We start from the raw sequence: 20,478 nt of genomic DNA, 5'->3' as shown, positions 1-20,478 counted from the left end.
ACAGTAAAGCAGACTCTAATACTTTCATAAATTAAAGGTGTACAATAAGCTGTCAGGCCAGCAATGAAAAATTGTTTTATATTTTGTAATGTTTTATATATAGGGAAGAAAAAGATGCGATGCCATTTATTTTTTTATTCTATTTTTTCGTCTCGTTACATTTGATAGTAAACAAAGAACATTCAAAGAATAAAAAACCGTATCCTCGATTCCATAGACGGTTGTTAATTATTTAAAACACGATCAGGATATTTAAATATTATGTGTAAAAGGTGTCCCGTCTTCCCCCAACCTACTGTGATATATTTGTTACAGTTCGGTATATAGGAGACTAAAGCTTATCAATTTTTCCCACATTATTTCAAACAGGAATTTAGGTAACAGTTGAATACAGAATTCACGGTAAATAGTCAGGTCCACGGCCTCCTAGAGATATCTCTAGTAGGCCGTTTCAGGTCCTAATAATGCTTTCAGCATAGATTAATTAAAGCTGCAAAAAAGATTAATTAAAGCTGCAAAATATAAATGTATGGTAGACTGCAACGAAGCGCCGAAACCCGAATCTTATAAAAAGGTCGTTTATATTTGCCCGCTTATATTTGCCAACGCGGTACATGTAAACTTACAAATTAATTACCGGCTTATTTGTATATGCTGTATTGGGTTAGTTTGTAACCATAGTTACATACACACGAACGGCTACTGTTTAACGCGTGCTATAAAGCATTATTTTTAACGCTTATATAGTAGGGTGGGGGAAGACGGAAAACTTTGATTTGCCTAATCTCAAAAAAACCTGATCGTGTTTTAAACAATTAACAACGGTCTATCGGAGCCGTTAGGATATGATTTTATAATTCTTTAAATGCTATTTGTACTTCTTCCTCCTAACTATATAAAGAACTTATTTTTATTTTGTTGTCCATTACAGATTCGCGTATAACCTTTCTATTTCGGTTTGTATAATTAAGTGACTTCTTTAAAAATGGGTGAATGGAACTTCGGTTTGTTTGGTTGCTTTGGCAACTGTGGCGTTTGCATTAAAGGTTATTTCTGCCCCTGCATTGTGGCAGGTTAGTTTTTTATTTTATTTTATTATTAAAATATAATAAAAATATTAATAATAATAGAAAGTTTTTTATTAAACAATGTTGAAATGTTAACGTAATTCGCAAGTAATCAGACTTCAAAAACTGAATCAAAAAAATCTTTTATTTATTTAAAATATTTTATAGAATTGCATGTGAACGCTTATAATAATTAAAACTTATACTGTTATACGTTAAATTATTCAGTGGGTTTTAGAAACTAAATGCCAAAATTATTCAGTGGGTTTGAGAAACTGAATCCAGATGCCAAAGTTAGCGTACAAAAAATTTACTAAGCATAACATACAGTATTTGGTATATAACAATTATGTGTTCTATGTACAGGTGAGAATGCTGAGAAAGCCGGAAGAGGGTCTTGTTTAACTTGTACACTTGCGTCCTTGCTGGGACCGGTCGGTATCTACTGTATTGCAAAGACGAGAGAAAAAACTCGGGAGAACCATAACATAGACGTAAGATGATTCAACATTAAAGGGCATAAATTGTTGTGTACGTATATAGTAAGATGGGGAAAGATGGGACATGTTTTTAGTCTTTTTATTGTCCAATTTTCTTTTTATTGTCTCATTTTCTGTAAATATTATTAAACAAATAATATTTACAGAAATATATAACCGTAGCCCTGCCAGGACGTTGTTAAATGTTTAAAATACGATCAAGAAAGACGGGATTTTGGTGCTAAGGGTATTCCAGCTTACCCCACAGTACTAAACGTGACAATGTATCGTATTGGGTTTAAATGTACGCATACTGAACTAGAAAATGCTTGGATAGTTCTGTTAGGTTTATATTAGTCGACATTGTTAGTGCATCATTGACTTTTACCATAACTGTTATCGGCTGCAAAGTAAACTGTCTGCCTATAAAGTACATTTAAAATCTGCAAAGGAATTTTTATGACCTGGTGACGTCATTAAAATAACTCCCCGCCCACCTCCGTTGGTCAATGAATAAAAACTATTTACTTAATTTACCGATCACCGTGCGTCACCGCAGAATATAATCCGAAAAATAAATTATTAACCGGCATTGTCTTCACTGAAATGTTTTTTCTTTGAATTGTTTTAGAATTGCCAGACATATAGTAGGGTCCCACCCCACCACACATTACAAAATAATTTCCACAAAATAACATTCAAAAATAATTTCAAATACGTGCTTAACCTGGCACGAGGTGCTGTGTGAAACAGAATACTAGTAATATAACGACTTTTGCCTCGTTACACGAGGGTAAATAAGTTACATTTATTCTTTCATCCATTTATCGTTCATTGATTTATTAACAGGGCGGATTCTGCGGAGATTGTCTTGTGAGTTGGTTTTGCCCGTTCTGCAGCATTGTACAAGTGGCAAGAGTAAGTAATTGTTGGTGATTTATAACTATTAGTCACATGTTCTAACATGGATATATTTTCGTACTTAATACAAATTTCCGGGATAGCGAACCATAAGCAGCATATTTTTTTATCTCCTCGAATACAATGGCAAAGATCGAATTATTAAGCCAATGAAGAAACGGCAAAACAAAGTGATAAACGTGAAAACATTATAAGGATAAAAACTACTAAAATTAAAAAAAAAGTTTTCAAGTAAAAGGCGGGCTTGTGAAAATACTGAATACTACCAATTGTATTGATATAGCTTAAAAGTAAATAGAGTTTTAATACATTACAGTCCAAATAAAGTTAACGTACCCTAGTATAGATACTTATAATTAATTATGCTGTCAAGTGTTTTATATACTCAGCATACATATTATCCAATTCCTTTAAGCGTCGCAATGGTCTCGTGTTTGTTCGTTTCGGGCAGGTTATCATTCTCGCTTATTTAAATTTCTCGAGGTAATTATTGTTCTTATCCGGCACGCTTTACGCGGTTCGCTCTTTTTCCCGCACGCCGACTTTTTGCACTGCTCGAAAATCTTGTATTTCCCAGTTACGTGGTTATTTGGCCATGTTGGTGATCAAGGAGATTCTGAGTTTAAGTATAGCGCCCATTTAGAAAATGAGTAATTTTAACAGCAATTTATAGTACATTTTACAAATGCAGAAAAAATATAAATACAGTATTAAAAAGCCATATATAGCTGCGTATCTCGCCATATAAACAAGCAATGTTTTTATGGCCACTTTATACGTAACATAAGCTACCCTAAAGTGATCATTCTATTTTTAACCTAGCAACTTAATGGACCAAGTGCAGCTGGCGAGTCAATGGCGAGAGAGTGAGAGTTCTGTCATCAGCACAGCTCGAGCTAAAACTTTAACTCTTAATATTGTATCCGGTTTTAAGCAACTTGTTGTTTTAAGTAATTTTTTTGTAGTTAAAGCCACTGATTACCAGTTAATGTACTTTTGGTTGTATCGGAATTTGTAAACTCTAGTTTTTAATTCCAAGTTTAAGAAATGTTGCAATTGTAATATGTCATATGTACAAATATTTAAAACTGTGAAGAATTGTACGACTTAAATTCAACAATGATTTGAGCCATGTGCATTGGTTAGCGGGTGCCCTCCTCCAGCCTAACGGCTACGAGTTTTAAAGGCTCTACTGCCACATCGTAGGCATATAGTATATTCTTGGGCAAGACGCGTTATGGCAATCGCTGTAACACAGTGGTTCCTATGCATTGTCTATAGCTGTAAACAACAACATCCGTAAGCTACATACGTGTTGGAAACTTGTAGGCGGAGTTATTGTATGAAGCAGAACACAATCCAAAGGATAACAACAGATATGCCCGCCACGTAAGGATAAATACGTTATGTTTGTTCTTTATTTGTTTGTTTAATCTTTGTTTATACTTAGAAAGCTTGTAACCAGTTAATTACAAAACATATATATTTGGTTTATCGCCAAAACGACCTAAAACTTTTTAACGTCCATGACCAGTTAAAGGCTATAGCAAGGATATAAGCAACACATAAGTGTGGCGGAAGATATGACATCTTTTCATTCTTCTTTCTCGTCTCATTTGGTAGTAAACAAAGAACAATCAAAGAATCATAAAATCGTATCCACACGACTCCCATAGACCGTTGTTAATTGTTTAAAACATGATCAGGATATTTAGATATTATGTGCTAAAGTTTCCCATCTTCCCCCACCATACTATATAGTAGTGTGGCGGAAGATGGGACATCTTTTGCTTCTATTTTCTCGTACAATTTGGCAGTAAACAAAGAACATTTAACGACTCATAAAACCGTATCCTCAAAACTCCCATAACGCTTTGTTAACTGTTTAAAACACGACTGCTGATTATACACACCTACAAGTTTCCGGGACATAATATTTGATGTGGGTTTCTTCCGCAACACTACGGTTTCTTTAAGAACGACAATACGTGGGCGAAACTGACACATTTCCTTAAACATCTTTCGTTGGTATTGGAGAAGAACTAAATCAGTTTAGAAGAAGTGTGTTTTGAACAACCGGAGAAAACTAGCATATCTCATATTTTACGTTATACGATTAGAAAAATCAGAAGGTTAAAATGTCTTACCCTATAAGTCATATAGCAACCAACCATGTAATCATGGCAATCACTGTGGTCTTTTTGGCAACTACGGTGGACGGCCAAGGTAAGTTTTCTTACGTGTCTGTTTGACTCTTAATTCTGAGAAAAGTGTTTTTTTTTATCTTGAACGCTAAGATTTTTTAGGATGTAGTAGGATATAATGGAAAAATATTTTCTCTGATATGACACTGGGTCTGTGTTAACCTTTGTCCGTGCAAATGCCACAAAAACCAAAGTTAGTAGAGACCAAAGTTAGTATAGACCAAGTTAGGAAACGGCGCTCGTGTCCGCCATTACGGAGCCCACAGAGCGTGAATCGCCTATACAAATGCATGGTCGGCATGTGTTCATTTAGTTCTTGTAAGCGATACAAAGCTAGAAATCAGGTATAGCGGTTGTTTTAACATTTAAAATATAATTTCTAATATAAATCTTGTTATATAATATTAAATCTAGGAATTAATGTGAAGTAAATTAATATTTTGACTGGTTTCGGCGTACAGTCTGGTTTAACAGGGTACTTTACGTTGGCGATTAAGACTAGCAGCAATCAGCTTAGTTTACATAATAGTATATGATCGTACCTACGAATCTACAGAGCCATTCTTTACTACATTTATAATCCAACATGAGTGGACATGCAGCTCCAAACTGCTTAAGTACTAGCAGATAAGCTGTTCGCGTTTTCCGATTTCATAAAGACCCGTAACGCAGAAAAGGTAGCTTACTAACTCAAGCGGAGGACCAAAAATAGTAACTCAGTATTGTTTTCCTCAATGTCACTGCGATATTAGGCAAATTTTACACATATACCCTAAGTTTCGTTGCCGGGTATACGTGTTAAGTTTGTGAGCCAAAAAGTAAAATCACGGCAATTTAAATGCAAAACCGCAGCTAGAAACACCAGTTTATGGTAATGTTATGCGTTTTTGTTTGTATTTTTATATTTTAAACATGTTCTTTTATGTTTTTGGTTAGTAAACTTGATATTTTCTGTTTTTTTACTCTTTAATCGATTGAGTGTTGAATAAAAGTTGATTATTTTTGTGAGGTTTATTATTGTGATAAGATATAACATTAGTAGAAAGCCATTTTTACTCGCAGAAGTGCTTGGTTTTTAAAAAATCGCAAAATTTAAACGAAAAACAGCACCTAGCAGTGATAAAATGCTATGCCGTGGGCTCCGTAATGGTGGCGTCTATGACGTCATAGACGCGCGACAATGGATAACAAGACTCGTTGTTTTACAATCCGTTTCCTAACTTGGTCTATACCAAAGTTAGTATAGACCAAGTTAGGAAACGGCGCTCGTGTCCGCCATTACGGAGCCCACAGAGCGTGAATCGCCTATACAAATGCATGGTTGGCATGTGTTTATTTAGTTCTTGTAAGCGATACAAAGCTAGAAAACACGTATAGCGGTTGTTTTAACATTTAAAATATATTTTCTAATATAAATCTTGTTATATACTATTAAATCTAGGAATTAATGTGAAGTAAATTAATATTTTGACTGGTTTTCGGCGTACAGTGTGGTTTAACCGGGTACTTTACGTTGGCGATTAAGACTAGCATCAATCAGCTTAGTTTACATAATAGTATATGATCATACCTACGAATCTACAGAGCCATTCTTTACTACATTTATAATCCAACATGAGTAATCCATGACATCTTTACTACATTTATAATCCAACATTTCATAAAGACCCGTAACGCAAAAAAGGTAGCTTACTAATTCAAGCAGAGGACCAAAAATAGTAACTTAGTATTGTTTTCCTCAATGTCGCTTCGATATTAGGCAAATTTTACACAGATACCTTAAGTTTCGTTGCCGGGTATACGTGTTAAGTTTGTGAGCCAAAAAGTAAAATCACGGCAATTTACATGCAAAACTGCAGCTAGATACACCAGTTTATGGTAATGTTATGCGTTTGTATTTATGGTAATGTTATTTTTGTTTGTATTTTTATATTTTAAACATGTTCTTTTATGTTTTTGGTTAGTAAACCTGATATTTTCTGTTTTTTTACTCTTTAATCGATTGAGTGTTCAATAAAAGTTGATTATTTTTGTGAGGTTTATTATTGTGATAAGATATAACATTAGTAGAAAGCCATTTTTACGCGCAGAAGTGCTTGGTTTTTAAAAAATCGCAATATTTAAACGAAAAACAGCACCCAGCAATGATAAAATGCTATGCCGTGGGCTCCGTAATGGTGGCGACTATGACGTCATAGACGCGAGACAATGGATAACAAGACTCGTTGTTTTACAATCCGTTTCCTAACTTGGTCTATACTAACTTTGGTCTATACTAACTTTGGTAGAGACCGTTGATAACAACAAAATTGCGTGAACTAGGGAATTACCCTACAACGAAATACGCCAAGAACGTGCTATATTGAACGTCTACCCAAAGTTGCGCCTACCTACTTTGATTGTATTTATCGTAGGGTGGGGGAAGATGGGACACATTAGCACATAATGTCTAACTATCCTAATTGTATTTTAAACAACTAACAACGGTCTATGGGAGTCGTGAGGATGCAGTTTTATAATTCTTTGGAAATTTCTTTGTTTACTACCAAATGGGACGAGAAAATAGAAAGAAAAGTGTCCCATCTTCCCCCACCCTACTATGCATGTAATGAAGCAGCGGTTCCCAAACTGAAGTCCGCGGACCAACTTGGGTTAGTACAGCAGTTTCAGAGGGTCTGCAATGTACATCAAGGATTGTGATTCGATGATAAAGCTTACTCGGGTGTAATGCTTGCTTTATTAGTCTTTAATTAGGGAATGTTCTGTGGTTTTTGTATTTCGCTATAGATTTCTTTAATTTTTATAAGGCCGCGAAATATGAAAATAATTGTAAAGAATCAAACAGGCAATTTAAAAAAAAAAGTTTTGGAACTGCTGTTATAAAAGATCATATCAAAACACACCCTTGGGGGCCTGGTGGAACCGGTCATACTAAACGTCACACGCGCCAACAATGGTAGCAACATTAAGCCTCGAATGTGCAAACTATGGGCTGTTTATACTTGATTGTTTATTTATATATATCATACAAACATATATTTAGGAGTTGTTTATTACCACAAGGAAAGTTACTTTGTATTTTCTTCTCAAACTGCAAATCATGCTGGTGCAAAATCTGCATGTGTTGGAATGGGTGGGCACCTTGCAATTATACCAGACGCAGATACTCAATACTTCATAAAATTTATAGGAACTATTAACAAGAGTTTAAAAAGATGGATGGCAAGCAAAAACAAAGGTTTAAATAATAAACAAGATTTAATGGTATACATTAAAATATAAAACTTAAATTTTAGTTTATATTTCAAACAATACAAAAATTGTCCACATTTACCTTATAGGACAATAACTTAAAATGTTCATTAGCTTGGATTGATGCAGTGAAGACATCAGATGGAACTGGTTGGGAATGGAGCACAACGCATGACAAGTTTTATTTTAAAACTACCTATCTTAGAAAAGATGGTATCTTAAATTAAACTTTCTTAAAAAAATTAATGGCTTGTTTGTCTGCTAGGTGTAACAACCGCGGTTATTTATTTCCAATTAAATGTAAATATGTGTATTTGTGTTTAAAACATTTCTAATTTTTCACTACCGCAATCGAAGAGATAAATACAGTTAATATAATATAATTTAAATTTCTAAATAAACACTTTTCCTTAAAATGCTTTTTATGTGTTAAAAACAGATGAATATATACCAAATGGAAAGTATAACAACTGGCATATATATTCGCCAAATAAAGGAGATTTTGCAGTGGTTGGGTCTGATTTAGGAATTTATTCCTGGACTTGGGAATCAGTTGCATCGAATATCGAGGCCCATTACATTTGTCAATTTAAAGGTGACTTTAAAGAATAGTTATGGTTTGTGTAAAATATACATTGTATGGAAATGTTTTTTTTTTATTTTACGCATCTGTACATGTGTTATGTAATGATGTTGTATTATCTGTTGTATTCGGCACCGTGACAAAGTAGTTAACACGCCTGACCAGAGGTAATGGGTTGAAGGCTTGTTACTGCTACAATTGTGTGCGTGTGTGTCATTAAGCAAAACACTTAACGGCAATTACTAAAACTCAGTAGTCACTAGCGGGTTGTCCAAGTTATCAGCCATACAGAAAAATAAAAAAATCTAAAAAAATAATTACCCACTAAGTAAGATACTTGGTAACTTGTAAGGTGGCATGAGGTGTATGAAACAGACCACCTGTGTTTTTGCCATTTTCGGCCATGCGAGGATAAATCCAATTACAATCGTTCATTCATATGACAAAAAATGTTGCCTATAAAATACAAATCGTTTTAGCCAAACTTTCAATCTGTTTTTCTTCTAGTTCCACTGGATTATTACAAGGGAAGTTATTTTATATTTTTCCCACCAACTGCAAGTCACTTACTGGCAAATCGATCATGTATTGGATTGAAGGGCCACCTTGCAATTATACCAGATGCAGAAACTCAAACCTTCCTTCAAACTAAAGGAGCTACTTATAAGAGTGAAGGAAAATGGATGACATCTAATAATATTGGTCTATCAATTTTCTTAACTATATTAGAAACTAGTAATTTAAGTGGTAAAGAAATTTAGGTAGTAAAAGATTGCTATTAAAAATATAGAACAATAAGTTGTTATTTATAATAAAATGAATATCAATACAATATATTTTTATTTTATGTTATCCTTTCCTGTTTTCCAGCTTTTATTGGTGCAGTAAAGACATCAGACGGAACTGGGTGGGAATGGAGCACAACACATGACAAGTTTTATTTCAAAACTACTAACCGCGGAACAGGTCATTTTCAATTTAGCAATCGACTTTTAAATTAAACAGATATAAACCTAATGACTAAGTTAGTTTTGTTGTCACATCATGTGCTTTACAGGCCCAAATATTCAAAACGGGAAGTATAATAACTGGAATGCACAGAATCCTAGTGTGGGAGGTGTTTCCGCTGTTGGATCAACAGTTTCATGGAGTTGGTTATCTGTGTTACCCACAACTGTGGCTCATTTTATTTGTCAAATAAAGGGTGAATAAAACCTTTCTGTTTTTTGATATACTTACAAAGTTAATACATTATTTTGTTGTCATCAACTTGTTGATATTTTTTATTTAAAGTAAAAGGCACAAAATTAGTTGCGTCCAATTCCACTTTATATGTAAAGTATAAAGAAGATTCTGTGCTTTGTTCATCTGATGTCATTCCTGGGCCCCCTGTCTCATGGAAAATGTAAGATTAAATTAATACTTGTGTAATATGTTGCCATGTACATAACAGAAGCATTTTATGTCTTACCATTTTAAACATAAGTGTTTTAAATTAAATATGACAGGAATTTGAATCGCTTTATTACATTTTCAACCCCAAAAAACAGAATAAGTTTTACTCCAAACACTAGTGAATAGTCTGTCCTGTTAGATTTAAAAAAGACTATATTTCAGCAATAATGCTTCCTTTATGTGACAGAAACTCACAAGATGTTTCAACAAACACAAGCGAACGTGTTTATCAAATAATTACACAAGGAACTCTAAACAAAAAATCAACATCACATTTGTATTTAACTAGAAGTTTGCATAGAAATTCTGGTGTTTATACTTGCAATGCTACTTCTCTTGATCAATCTACAAAAACTACTGTAATCAGTAAGTCTCTGTAAATAAAAGTGTCCTCTTGGAAATACCTTATTTATTTTATAGTAATATATTTATAAAAATTAATAAGGATGGTATCTGAAAATGTTTTATTTCCACAAAATGAAATGTTGGTATGTTTTTAATTTTGTTTTACAGTTGACAAGCGACCAAGATTGTTGGAAAATAAATTAACCTCATCAACCTATACTTGCAAATTTATTGGTGAAACTTCACCAACCGTTCATTGGAAAATAAATGGTGTAACAGTTGAACAAGGAGCCCCATTCATATCCAATACAGTGTTCAATGAACATGAAGTATCAAGTCAAATTTCCCACATCTTTATACTTGGAAATGCAGATGTTGTTTCATGTTGGGCAACTACTTCTGATGGTTCTTCAAACGTAATATCAAAAACTGGATTTTCAAGTAAATGGAAATTGTGTTTTTTTTTATTGTGGTTGAATGAGTATAACTTGCTTTATCGTCGTGTGGCAGGAAAACGACATGCGTTATATTACGAATTTCCTATTCCATGCACGTGTATGATACAGCTCTGCCCGCTTTATCAAACTTGTTTATTATTAATTTAATGTCCGAGCTTTTTTTAGATGCTCAAAGCTCAATAATCACTTCTTCACCTGGTAGTTGTCCTGGTAACCAACTGCAAATTGATTGGACAGACTTAACTAAAACAAGTGGAAACATTGTATATGATATATATGTCATTAGTTCCAGTAAAACGTATACAAAAACCCTTACCAATCAATCAACAAGTGATTACAAATACTCAGTCACATTTCAAAGCTTGGCTCCACGGACAGAATATGCAATAAAGGTAATATGTTTGATATAAATTATTTTGATTATATATGTTCAATTAAATCACTCAATGTTTAAACTTGGCAGATCATTTTGTTCCCAAAATATTCAAAGAAAATTAGTCATGCCATTACAAGAACAGCTGGTGAAATACCGAGTATTTTATTAGCAATTGCAAATTCTATTGATTCTCAATGTTCAGTGTCTTGGATTAAAGGGCCTGAAACTGGAATAATTGGAGCAAGGGTAAGTAAAAAAAATTTTAAATCATGAGATGTTAATTAAGTTAAACGAACTGTTTGACTTTTTACCCTAGGTATATAGAAAGTATGTAGAAATATAGGGTAGTATTTTAGTAAACACTTTAATGTACTGTTAATACATCTTTGTTGATATACTAAGCTTAGTAAGCTATATTTGACATGCTGATGTACAAACCAAGCTTTTTTAGATTGTCATAACAAGAAGTTTGCACAAAAAAGCAACTGGTGTGACAGACACTGGAACCTCTGTTACACACACATATAATGGCATTTCACCTTACCATTTTGTAATGCAACCAAATTCTAAATATAACATAAAAGTGGCCACGCAAACTTGTTCGGAAGTTGGCAAGTTTGTTGTTGCATCAGGACAATGTACATCACAAGTACAAGGTACCAAAATTTTTTATCTCAAACAATTTATTAAATCATGACTTTTTAAAGACACTTTTATAACTAAGTTTTTTGAAAAAATGTAATTTTAGAGAAAATAGATTGTATTAAGTTGAGTCAAACATAAAATTAAAATATTTTTGTAGCACCTGACAGTATACCAACACCCACAACAATTGGAAATGCTGCTGGTACTTCACATATACAAATAAACAAAGTTGACGAAAGTAACGGACCAATCAGGTAAAACAATATTTTGTTAGAAAATAAGCTTATGTAATATTTGTGTACCATGAATGAATAAATGAATGTAACTTACTTTATCCTCGCTTGGCCGGAAAACGACAGTCGTTATAACACAGGTGTTCATACACCTCGTACCAGCTTACGAGTTACCACGTATGTTACTTTGTGAGTGAGTACCAATATATCGTAGTTGTATTTACCGTGCTTCAACCCAGTGGTTCTTTATGGGTTTAAACTGTCAGTCATACATTAAAAAAAGAAGAAAAAGTCACCCACAAAGTTACATACGTAGTAACTCTAAATGGGCACGAGGTGTATGAAACAGAACACTTGTGTTATAACGATGCAATATAAAACAAGTTGCACTGTTTCATTCATTGTTTTTTGTTTAAATTCAGCTGTTATTTTGTCATCGGAAGAAAACAAGGAATTGATGTTGATAAAGCTAACTACACATGGCTTGATATTCAAAACATTATTTCCAACTCCAACTTGCCTTCGTTTTGTATTGCAGTGTTGCCCAGGTATTTTTAGAATTTTTGACAGGTTGATAACACTTCAATTTATCTGGCAACGTGATAGAAACGCCTGTCTTTAGCCTAGAGCAGTGCTCTTCAACCTTTTTTGGGTTGGTGAACCCCTAAAGTTGTTGCGACAAACTCATGCACCCCTGATTATTTAAACGTAAAACTCATGACGTTTTTTCGATTACCAGTGATACAAGATATAGAATTCATATAAAAAAAACTGAAGGAATGTGGCTAAGTTTGTTAAAAATGTTCAAAACTGAATATTATTGCTGAAAATTGTTGAAGTTTGTGATGCACCCTTGTATACCCTTTTGTACTGGTGCACCCCTGGCATATTTTGGTGCACCGTGCACACCGGTTGAAGAGCACTGGCCTAGAGGATATGGGTTCGAGGCAAGACACTTCTACCATTGTTAATGTATGTGTCCTTGGGCAAGACATATAACTAATGGCAGGATACTTCTTTAAATATAGTTTCTCCAACCCAGTAGTTCATTATAGGTTGTCTAAATTGACACCCATATATTGAAAATATGAATATCTTAATTTAAATTCAATTTTAACTTAAAGGTTCAGTGAAACAAGCAAAGAAGTTGCATTATCATTAACTGCAACAACCCAATGTAAAATAAACCCATCAACCATTATAAGCTGTACCAACAAGAAACTAAAAAATGGAGTCTTGTACAAGTATGTATACTTATAAAAAAGTTTTCTGTAATAACTTTGGGAGGCAAGAAGTTGTGTTGTATTTTATTTTCTAGATTCCAAGTTGTCACCTTGACTTTAGCCGATGGAGTTTACTTGACACAAACCAGTGAACCAACAGCTACAACTCCAATTGGAGATCCGCCGGCAAATTCTAACACACAAGTTGTAGCAAGTGATTATTAGGATAGTAATATTTTTTTATTTGTCTTTGCGATAACAGTAGTGAAGATTTAGAAATATTTTGAATGAAAAGACTGGATATGGTGACAAAACAACAGCTGTTAAAATATGCTTACAGTTAAAAACATATTTACATTTAATTGGAAGAAAATAAGCGTGGTTGCTAAACCTAGCAGACAAACAAGCCATTTATGTTTAATTATTATCAAGTTAAACTTCTAACAGAAACAAAAGTGTACGTAAAGAAATATTGATATAGGCAGACACATGGTTAAGTTAATGAACAAAAAGTGTTTTTTCAGTTATTATTCTAGGCCTGTCCACTCTGATCGCTTTGGTTGCAGCTGTTTATTTGTATAAAAAGCAAAGGTGAGCCTATATTGTTCATTTGTAAACATGGACAACTGTGGAAGTACAATTAACATATTATAAACCACTTCTAGTATTATGTTTGTAACCTCTGTGTGCTAAATACCTTTTATGTATCAATTCAATGTATATAATGTACATTACCAATCAGGGATAGACCTTTGACACAAAGCAGACCACAAACAGCTCATTTTGTTCAAAATAATGAAGCTTTTGATCAGAATGAAACAAACTGTGAAGGTATTTTAATTTAGTTTGAATGAATGAATGTAAATTGCTTTATCTTCATGTAATCAGAAAACCTCAGTCTTTAAAACATAGATGTTTTGTTTTATACACCTCGTGCCAGATAAAAATACGACAAAATGCATATTCCCCTTTTATCTTTTTACACTTTCTTTTTTATAATATTGCAAATTTTAATGCAAAATTTACAGGTGCATATGAAAACATGGACGTTGGAAAACCTAAGACACTTAATACTTATCATAATAATGAAAAAAACCATCAAAATATATGAGGCCTCAAAGTTATGTTCAAACAGTTGACTTTTTGCAACCAGGTGACATAATACAGTTTTTAAAATTACACGTTTATGAAAAGCTGTATTTTCTACTTAGTCTTAGAATATAGTATGAAGTTGATTAATTTTACAATATGACACATACATTAATATCACAAATACAATGTACATTACTTTTGAATTTATAAGTAGCCTACTAAAAGTAACAATTGAAATTATTCTTGTTATAGAAACAGTATATCTTCATGCATAAAGTTTTGAGTGAATGTTATAAGCCTGGAAAGTGAATTGGTATACACACAAGAAAATAGGGTCATGGCCAACTGGAACTTATAAACTGAATATGGGTATATAATCAAATGTATGTGTTTTGTTGAATAAATGTAACTTATTTATTCTCGACATTATAACACACGTGTTCTGTTTCATACACCTCATGCCAGTTTGTTATGTAGTTGTATAAGTTATAAATTAGCATTTAATTGAGCTTTATTTTATTTTTACTATTTACATGTGTCGGAACCTGTAATTTTGTAATTGCTTGTGCAAATTCTAAGAATACTTTTATGCATTTTTAATGTTTTAAGTTTACCCAATGCGAAAACCAGATAGTTGAGAATATGTGTTCTTAATTACTCCTAACAACTATAAAACATTTTGTAAACCACTGCATTGAGTAAAGATAATTGTAATACTAAATGTTGTTAATCGCTATTACATGGATTAAGCAGAAAAATGCACCGATGGTGGTTGGGGTAATGGACCAACTCTGGCCTAATGGATTCAAGGTCCCCTGGTCTGTGTCATAAGATATCCCATATAGAATAGAATAAATATATTATATGATACATATAGAATAAATATATTATATGATAAAGAATTTATTATGTGATTTTCAACTTAACTGAAAAATATGAAGCAAGTCCCACTGTGGGCTAAATATGATTTCAAGTAACCGAAGAAACAGTAATGTTTAATATGCAGATAAGTAGATGAGCAAACATGTGCAGGGTAAAAAACTATTTAAATTCTATAAACACGCCGCAGTAAACGATGATTTGCTGGTACAATATACGCAGTGGAGCACTCCATGTTATATAGATCAGGAACAGAATGTAAACGCCATCACCGTGTATTACGTTAGCAGTAAGTAGCGGATGAAGCCTGTTTCGTAATTCACGCAATTGTCTCTATCTCTACAACGATGGTAGAAAAAATCCATCTATTCGCTTTCGTTATATTTTGTTATGACATATTTGCCTTTGTTAAGTCATAGGCACACACGCATGCTTACTTTCGACGCAACAAACAGCAGAACAAGCTATAACCGTTTTGCTCGAAAATCCAAGACCAAGAATTATGTCTGAAATGGTTTATGATGCAAGCTCAGCAAAATGTAAGGACGATGTCGATTTGCGCGACAGAAAACGTTTTCAAGATTTAGATCAAGTCGTTCAAGATATACTCCAATGGGAAAAGGTATAAGTCTGCTGTTTGCAATGCAAATCATATACTTTTATGTTATTATTACAGACGATTTTTAGTCTGCAACATGAAAACAGCGATCTATGCAATAAAGTAAGCGGGTTAGAAACGACGGTTTCTCGTTTACAGTCTTTCTGCGAAAGCGGGAATGAAACGAACGCACGCATGCACGAAACGGTGAATTCGTTGCAGAAATTATTGGAGACAAAGTTAGACCAGGAAGGTATGTTTGAATAACATGGAGCTATACAAAGAAGACGGAAAAAATTTTCCGCTAGGAGGCGATGACAAATTCGTTTCTCTATTTTATGGGGAGCAGTTAGTTTCACGGTTTATACACATAAGATATAAACCCCTAACCCCTAACACTAACCCCTAACCCCTAACCCCTAACCCCTAACCCCCAACTCCTAACCCCAAACTCGTCAAACAAAAAAACTTGAAAAAAAAAGATAAAAAAAGTATTCCACTGTGCGGGACTCGAACCCGGTAAAAATGAAACAAAGAGAGTTTACGACCGCACGCAAACCGCTACACCACAGACTTGACAACAGTAATCATAACGAAAGAGCGTATATAACCGACCTAATGTGGGAAATATGTTCTTACTAGTGTTTTATGTATTTGGAAAGGTATTTTTATTATTTAATTAATTTGTTTTACACTTATTAACACTTTGTAGTGCTGTTTTGTTCGTTTTTTCGTATTTTTTAATTTAAATAATTACCGCCTCTAGCGGAAAAAATTTTCCGTCTTCTTTGTATAGTCCCATGTGTTTGAATAAGTAATATATACATTGTAAAAATATGTAAAAATACGTGTAAAAATATGCATATCTTAACATATGGCGCTTTAATAGATAAATCATAGTTCAATAAAGAAGTGTTGTATTATTAAACTATGGATAAATGTACTGTACATGATTTATATTGGGCCTAAACAGAAAAAGCAGGCTTCCTGTATTGGTATAAACTATAAACCCAAGTACAACTTATTGTTCATTTTTTAAATTTTTGTATCTTTGTCAGAGGAAATCCGTTTCATGAGAACGAAGGTGGTCACATTGCAACATACCTTTAATGAAAAAGAACATGAACTGTTAAAAGAAGTTGAAATTGGGAAAAATAAAGTAGCAGAACTGATTCAAAGACATGCACAGCAAGTCCAAGAAATTAAACAGGAGAATGCAGTTAAAAGTAAGTTATAGTGTTGGTCTACCTTAAGTAGGCTACTGTTAATGCTACAATATGCAAACTAATGTTTAATATGCAAAAAATGGTGGTGGGGCTTAAGGATAATGGTATAATTAGTTATGCAGCTGTGACTAAGGATATAGTTATGTTGAAGTTAAACTTTTGTCTTTTTTGCAGCTGAATTAAAAGAAAAGGAATCAAGTGTCAAGTTTGAGAATTTATCAAATCAGTTAAAAGATCAGAAAAAGAAATTTGACGAAACTGAAAAATCAAATGAAGCAAAAATGGTCAAAACACAGATGGAGGTAAAAGTTTCATATAATGAAAATTAAAAAAAAGTTTTATTATTATTTTGAATTGCCATTAATGATTAAAATTGAATGTTTATTTTTGTTTTAGTATGAGAACAAGTTAGCCTTGCTACAAGCCCAGATTAGCAGGATGCATACCAACACATCAAACCATTCTCACAACACCAACAATGATATTTACCGGAGAGTATGTGTTTATGTTTGTATGTAGGTGGGGTAAGATGGAACATGTTGTCTTTCTCTTTGGTAGTAAAAAAGAATAGTTACATAAATGTAAAACCAGAGCCCTGTCAGTCTAAAAGAGCGTTTTTAATTGTTTTAAACACGATCAGGAATTATGGGATTTAGGTGCTCAACTGTATCCATCTTACCCCACAGAGGTATCTTTAAACTATGCTACCACTGAACTAAAATTTTACTTTAATTTAAAAGGACATTTTTCACGCTTAAAATTCGCGCAATAATATTTTATTTACCAGAAATTGCAGCACATACAAGAAGAATCAAAAATAGAAATACAAAAACTAAAAAGAGAAATACAGACACTGAAAGACGAACAAGAATTTAGAAACCAGTTTGCGCCCAGAACTAATTACCAACAAACTACAGCATCAGTGCCTCCTGTTTCAAGGCCAGGGATACTGAAAAGGAAAAGATACTGAACCGGTCATTGGTTGATATACAACTTGGCAGTGTGGATATTTTCTATTTTGAAGCGTTCTAGTGTTTAGTTATCATTCTGTTGTTCCATCAAGAAAAGCGAACTCATCCATAACCTCAATGACAGCTTCTGCATTTATTACAAATATTTTGCATTAGATAAGCTTAAAAGGTGGTCAAAAAGTTTGCCATTTTTAATATGTAGTTTGACTTCAAATTGCTAACAAATTTGGGTTCAACTTTAGTTCATAGTTTTTATAGTTTTGTTGAAGGTATTTAGTGTTATCAAGGTTTAAGAGGAGTTTTTTGAGCTATATTTTTTAAACTAATTTTAATTTCTTACCAAGGTCTTTTTTCTGAATGGTTTTTCTCTTTTGTTGTTGAGTTATTCTGTACATGTTTTTCGCAAGACTGTCAACAAAAAGTTCCTAAAAAAAACAAATGTTGCCTTTAATAAACATGAATTTAAAGGCACGACTTGTATTAACTATAAATTTATAATAGCTTTAACTATAATAAGAAAAAAAGTAGTAAAATTTATATTTGTTAACTTAAATTAATTTGTGAAACTATTTTTGATAAAAATCTGATAAAAACGTACAACGCCCAATAACTTACGGTTGCTTTCGCAATCAAGAAAACCGATTCCTGGCTCGCAATTGTAACATGCGGATCAACCTTAATTAAAGTACGAATTCTGGCCATGGGTAACTTTGTCGCTCGCTCCGATTTCTCTGTCTCAGGATCTTGTGAGACATTTTCCAAGTTCGGCTGCTCGGGAGCTTCATTTTCTCCAACAGTTTCCTGCGTTTCGCTCATTTCTTTTCTGTTTTATTATTTTTATTGAGTTATCAGAAAGACGTTTGGGATTCCCCGCGAAAAAAAATATGACTTGCAAATTGTACGGTTTGGTGAGCAGCATAGACATCTTCAATATTTTTGTTGTCAATGACTCAACGCATTTGATCGCATTCAAAACATTTAAATTTGTTCATGTCCCGAGTTCCTCTGTTAATTTAATCTATATATATTACCAGCTATGGCAGCTTCACAACAAACAGATAACGGTAAGTGATTTAGTTATTCACTGTAAAATTATGTATACGAATTATATACGTTACTACCTTTTCAGAGCAACTTGAAAGAGTATTTCTAAAGTTTGGTCTTGCTGACAGCGATGAGCAGCTTGAAGTTATTCTTAAACGGTATCTTCCACTTGTGCTGCTCAAGTTATCAAGCAGTGAATCCTCAATACGTACTAAGGTATGTTTATTACATTTGTCGGTCATCACTATAAAGTCTATAACCTCTGTGTTTTTTTAACAAAAGCATTGCTAATCTAACAACTCTATATCTATGCAATGTATTTAAACTAAATCACTAAATATTCGTTGTGTCATATACTTTACTTAAATTATATAGAAAATGTAGTTAACAGCAGCACTTTTTTATTTGAAACAAAGGTTCTTGAGCTTTTAACTCATATAAACAAACGTTTGAAGTCAAGAGAAGCAGTCCAGGTGCCTGTTAAGGAGTTACTTCAACAGCTCAATGATGCTTCGCTTAGCAGCTTTGTTACAGTATGTATTATGTACATGAACATTACTTTATTAAATCTGATATTAATGTTTCCAAGCATTCCCCTTATAAATGGACAATATGTTACTTAGACCTATTTAAAATGTTGGTTAAGGTTCAACTAAAAAAGTTCCTAAAAATAATTTCTCACAAAGATACATGCATGGTAAATCATAAGTGGGAACGCGGTATATGAAACAAAATGCCTGTGTTATCCCGTCTGTCATTGGCATACCAGAAGGATAAAAAAATGTTACATTCATTCATTCATTCAATGTTACATAATTTCCTCATTTCCAAGCATTTTTTTATTCCTGGTTGCTTTTCGGTTACAAAGCAGTTTTAAATTAATATTCATTACCTATATTTTTTTTGAATATTCAGAATTTCACCATCATTTACATAAAGACTGGCTTTCCAAGATTGAATGTTGAACAGAAAGTTGAACTTGCTCCCTTGTTGTTTACATCTGTGGAGGTAATATATAGTAGTGTACTAGTGCTATTGTTAAGTAACTGTTTATAGTATTGACATATTTTTATATAATTTTCAAAAGATGTCAAATTTATGTTTCAAAAGATGTCCAATATATAGTAGTGTGTGTTTACTTGTGTACTGGTGTTACTGTTAATAGTTTTGGAAACCCCTTTTAAAAAATAACGACTATTGTTGCACTGCCACAACAGGATAAAACAAATTGTAGCCATATTTATATATAGTAGGGTGGGGGAAGATGGTACACCTTTTCATTTCATTTTCTCCTCCCATTTGGTACTATTGGTAGTTAGTAAACAAAGAAAATGCAAAGAATTATTAAACCGTATCCTCAGGACCCCATAGACCGTTGTTAATTGTTCAAAACACGATCAAGATATTTGGATATTATTAGCTAAAGG

The 20,478-nt window shown here is 33.2% G+C and overlaps 5 protein-coding genes across 8 annotated transcripts in view; 4 read left to right on the top strand and 1 right to left on the bottom strand.

Moving 5' to 3' along the window:
* The first annotated feature begins 912 nt into the window (after positions 1 to 912).
* On the top strand, positions 913 to 3,595 carry LOC149735653 (uncharacterized). Its single transcript, XM_089878505.1, has 4 exons — positions 913 to 1,073; positions 1,434 to 1,561; positions 2,396 to 2,464; positions 3,290 to 3,595. Exons 1-4 carry the CDS (start codon positions 986 to 988, stop codon positions 3,335 to 3,337), a joined length of 333 nt encoding a protein of 110 aa, XP_089734631.1. The 5' UTR covers positions 913 to 985; the 3' UTR covers positions 3,338 to 3,595.
* Positions 3,596 to 3,744: 149 nt separating this feature from the next.
* On the top strand, positions 3,745 to 15,095 carry LOC149735652 (uncharacterized). The gene is made up of 21 exons (XM_089878490.1): positions 3,745 to 4,693; positions 7,715 to 7,909; positions 8,038 to 8,136; positions 8,363 to 8,518; positions 9,014 to 9,208; positions 9,377 to 9,472; positions 9,564 to 9,710; positions 9,800 to 9,911; positions 10,149 to 10,327; positions 10,475 to 10,747; positions 10,930 to 11,156; positions 11,228 to 11,386; positions 11,592 to 11,796; positions 11,943 to 12,039; positions 12,441 to 12,566; positions 13,143 to 13,262; positions 13,337 to 13,455; positions 13,766 to 13,832; positions 13,984 to 14,072; positions 14,270 to 14,394; positions 14,586 to 15,095. Exons 1-20 carry the CDS (start codon positions 4,606 to 4,608, stop codon positions 14,350 to 14,352), a joined length of 2,832 nt encoding a protein of 943 aa, XP_089734616.1. The 5' UTR covers positions 3,745 to 4,605; the 3' UTR covers positions 14,353 to 14,394; positions 14,586 to 15,095.
* Positions 15,096 to 15,248: 153 nt separating this feature from the next.
* On the top strand, positions 15,249 to 18,125 carry LOC149735651 (uncharacterized). The gene is made up of 6 exons (XM_089878499.1): positions 15,249 to 15,834; positions 15,889 to 16,063; positions 16,869 to 17,036; positions 17,211 to 17,338; positions 17,433 to 17,531; positions 17,824 to 18,125. The coding sequence occupies exons 1-6, from the start codon at positions 15,715 to 15,717 to the stop codon at positions 18,004 to 18,006; spliced, it is 873 nt and encodes a 290-aa protein (XP_089734625.1). The 5' UTR covers positions 15,249 to 15,714; the 3' UTR covers positions 18,007 to 18,125.
* On the bottom strand, positions 17,797 to 18,901 carry LOC149735650 (DNA polymerase epsilon subunit 4-like). The gene is made up of 3 exons (XM_089878504.1): positions 18,623 to 18,901; positions 18,348 to 18,432; positions 17,797 to 18,134 (listed from the first exon to the last, which is right to left on the bottom strand). Exons 1-3 carry the CDS (start codon positions 18,821 to 18,823, stop codon positions 18,079 to 18,081), a joined length of 342 nt encoding a protein of 113 aa, XP_089734630.1. The 5' UTR covers positions 18,824 to 18,901; the 3' UTR covers positions 17,797 to 18,078.
* Positions 18,902 to 18,922: 21 nt separating this feature from the next.
* The window catches only part of LOC149735648 (proteasome adapter and scaffold protein ECM29-like), a 28,164-nt gene continuing 26,608 nt past the window's right edge, over positions 18,923 to 20,478 (top strand). For all 4 annotated transcript variants that reach the window (XM_089878486.1, XM_089878483.1, XM_089878485.1 and 1 more), the window contains exons 1-4: positions 18,923 to 19,071; positions 19,137 to 19,267; positions 19,468 to 19,584; positions 19,967 to 20,059. In XM_089878486.1, coding sequence (XP_089734612.1) covers positions 19,044 to 19,071; positions 19,137 to 19,267; positions 19,468 to 19,584; positions 19,967 to 20,059 — 369 coding nt within the window. In that variant the 5' untranslated portion in view covers positions 18,923 to 19,043. The remainder of the gene's footprint in view (positions 19,072 to 19,136; positions 19,268 to 19,467; positions 19,585 to 19,966; positions 20,060 to 20,478) is intronic.

Source organism: Ciona robusta, chromosome 5 (assembly GCF_009617815.1).
Source record: "Ciona robusta chromosome 5, ASM961781v2".
Classification (NCBI taxonomy): Eukaryota; Metazoa; Chordata; class Ascidiacea; order Phlebobranchia; family Cionidae; genus Ciona; species Ciona robusta.
Note: the sequence above shows the minus strand (reverse complement) of the source record. Positions and strands in the feature narration are given on the sequence as shown.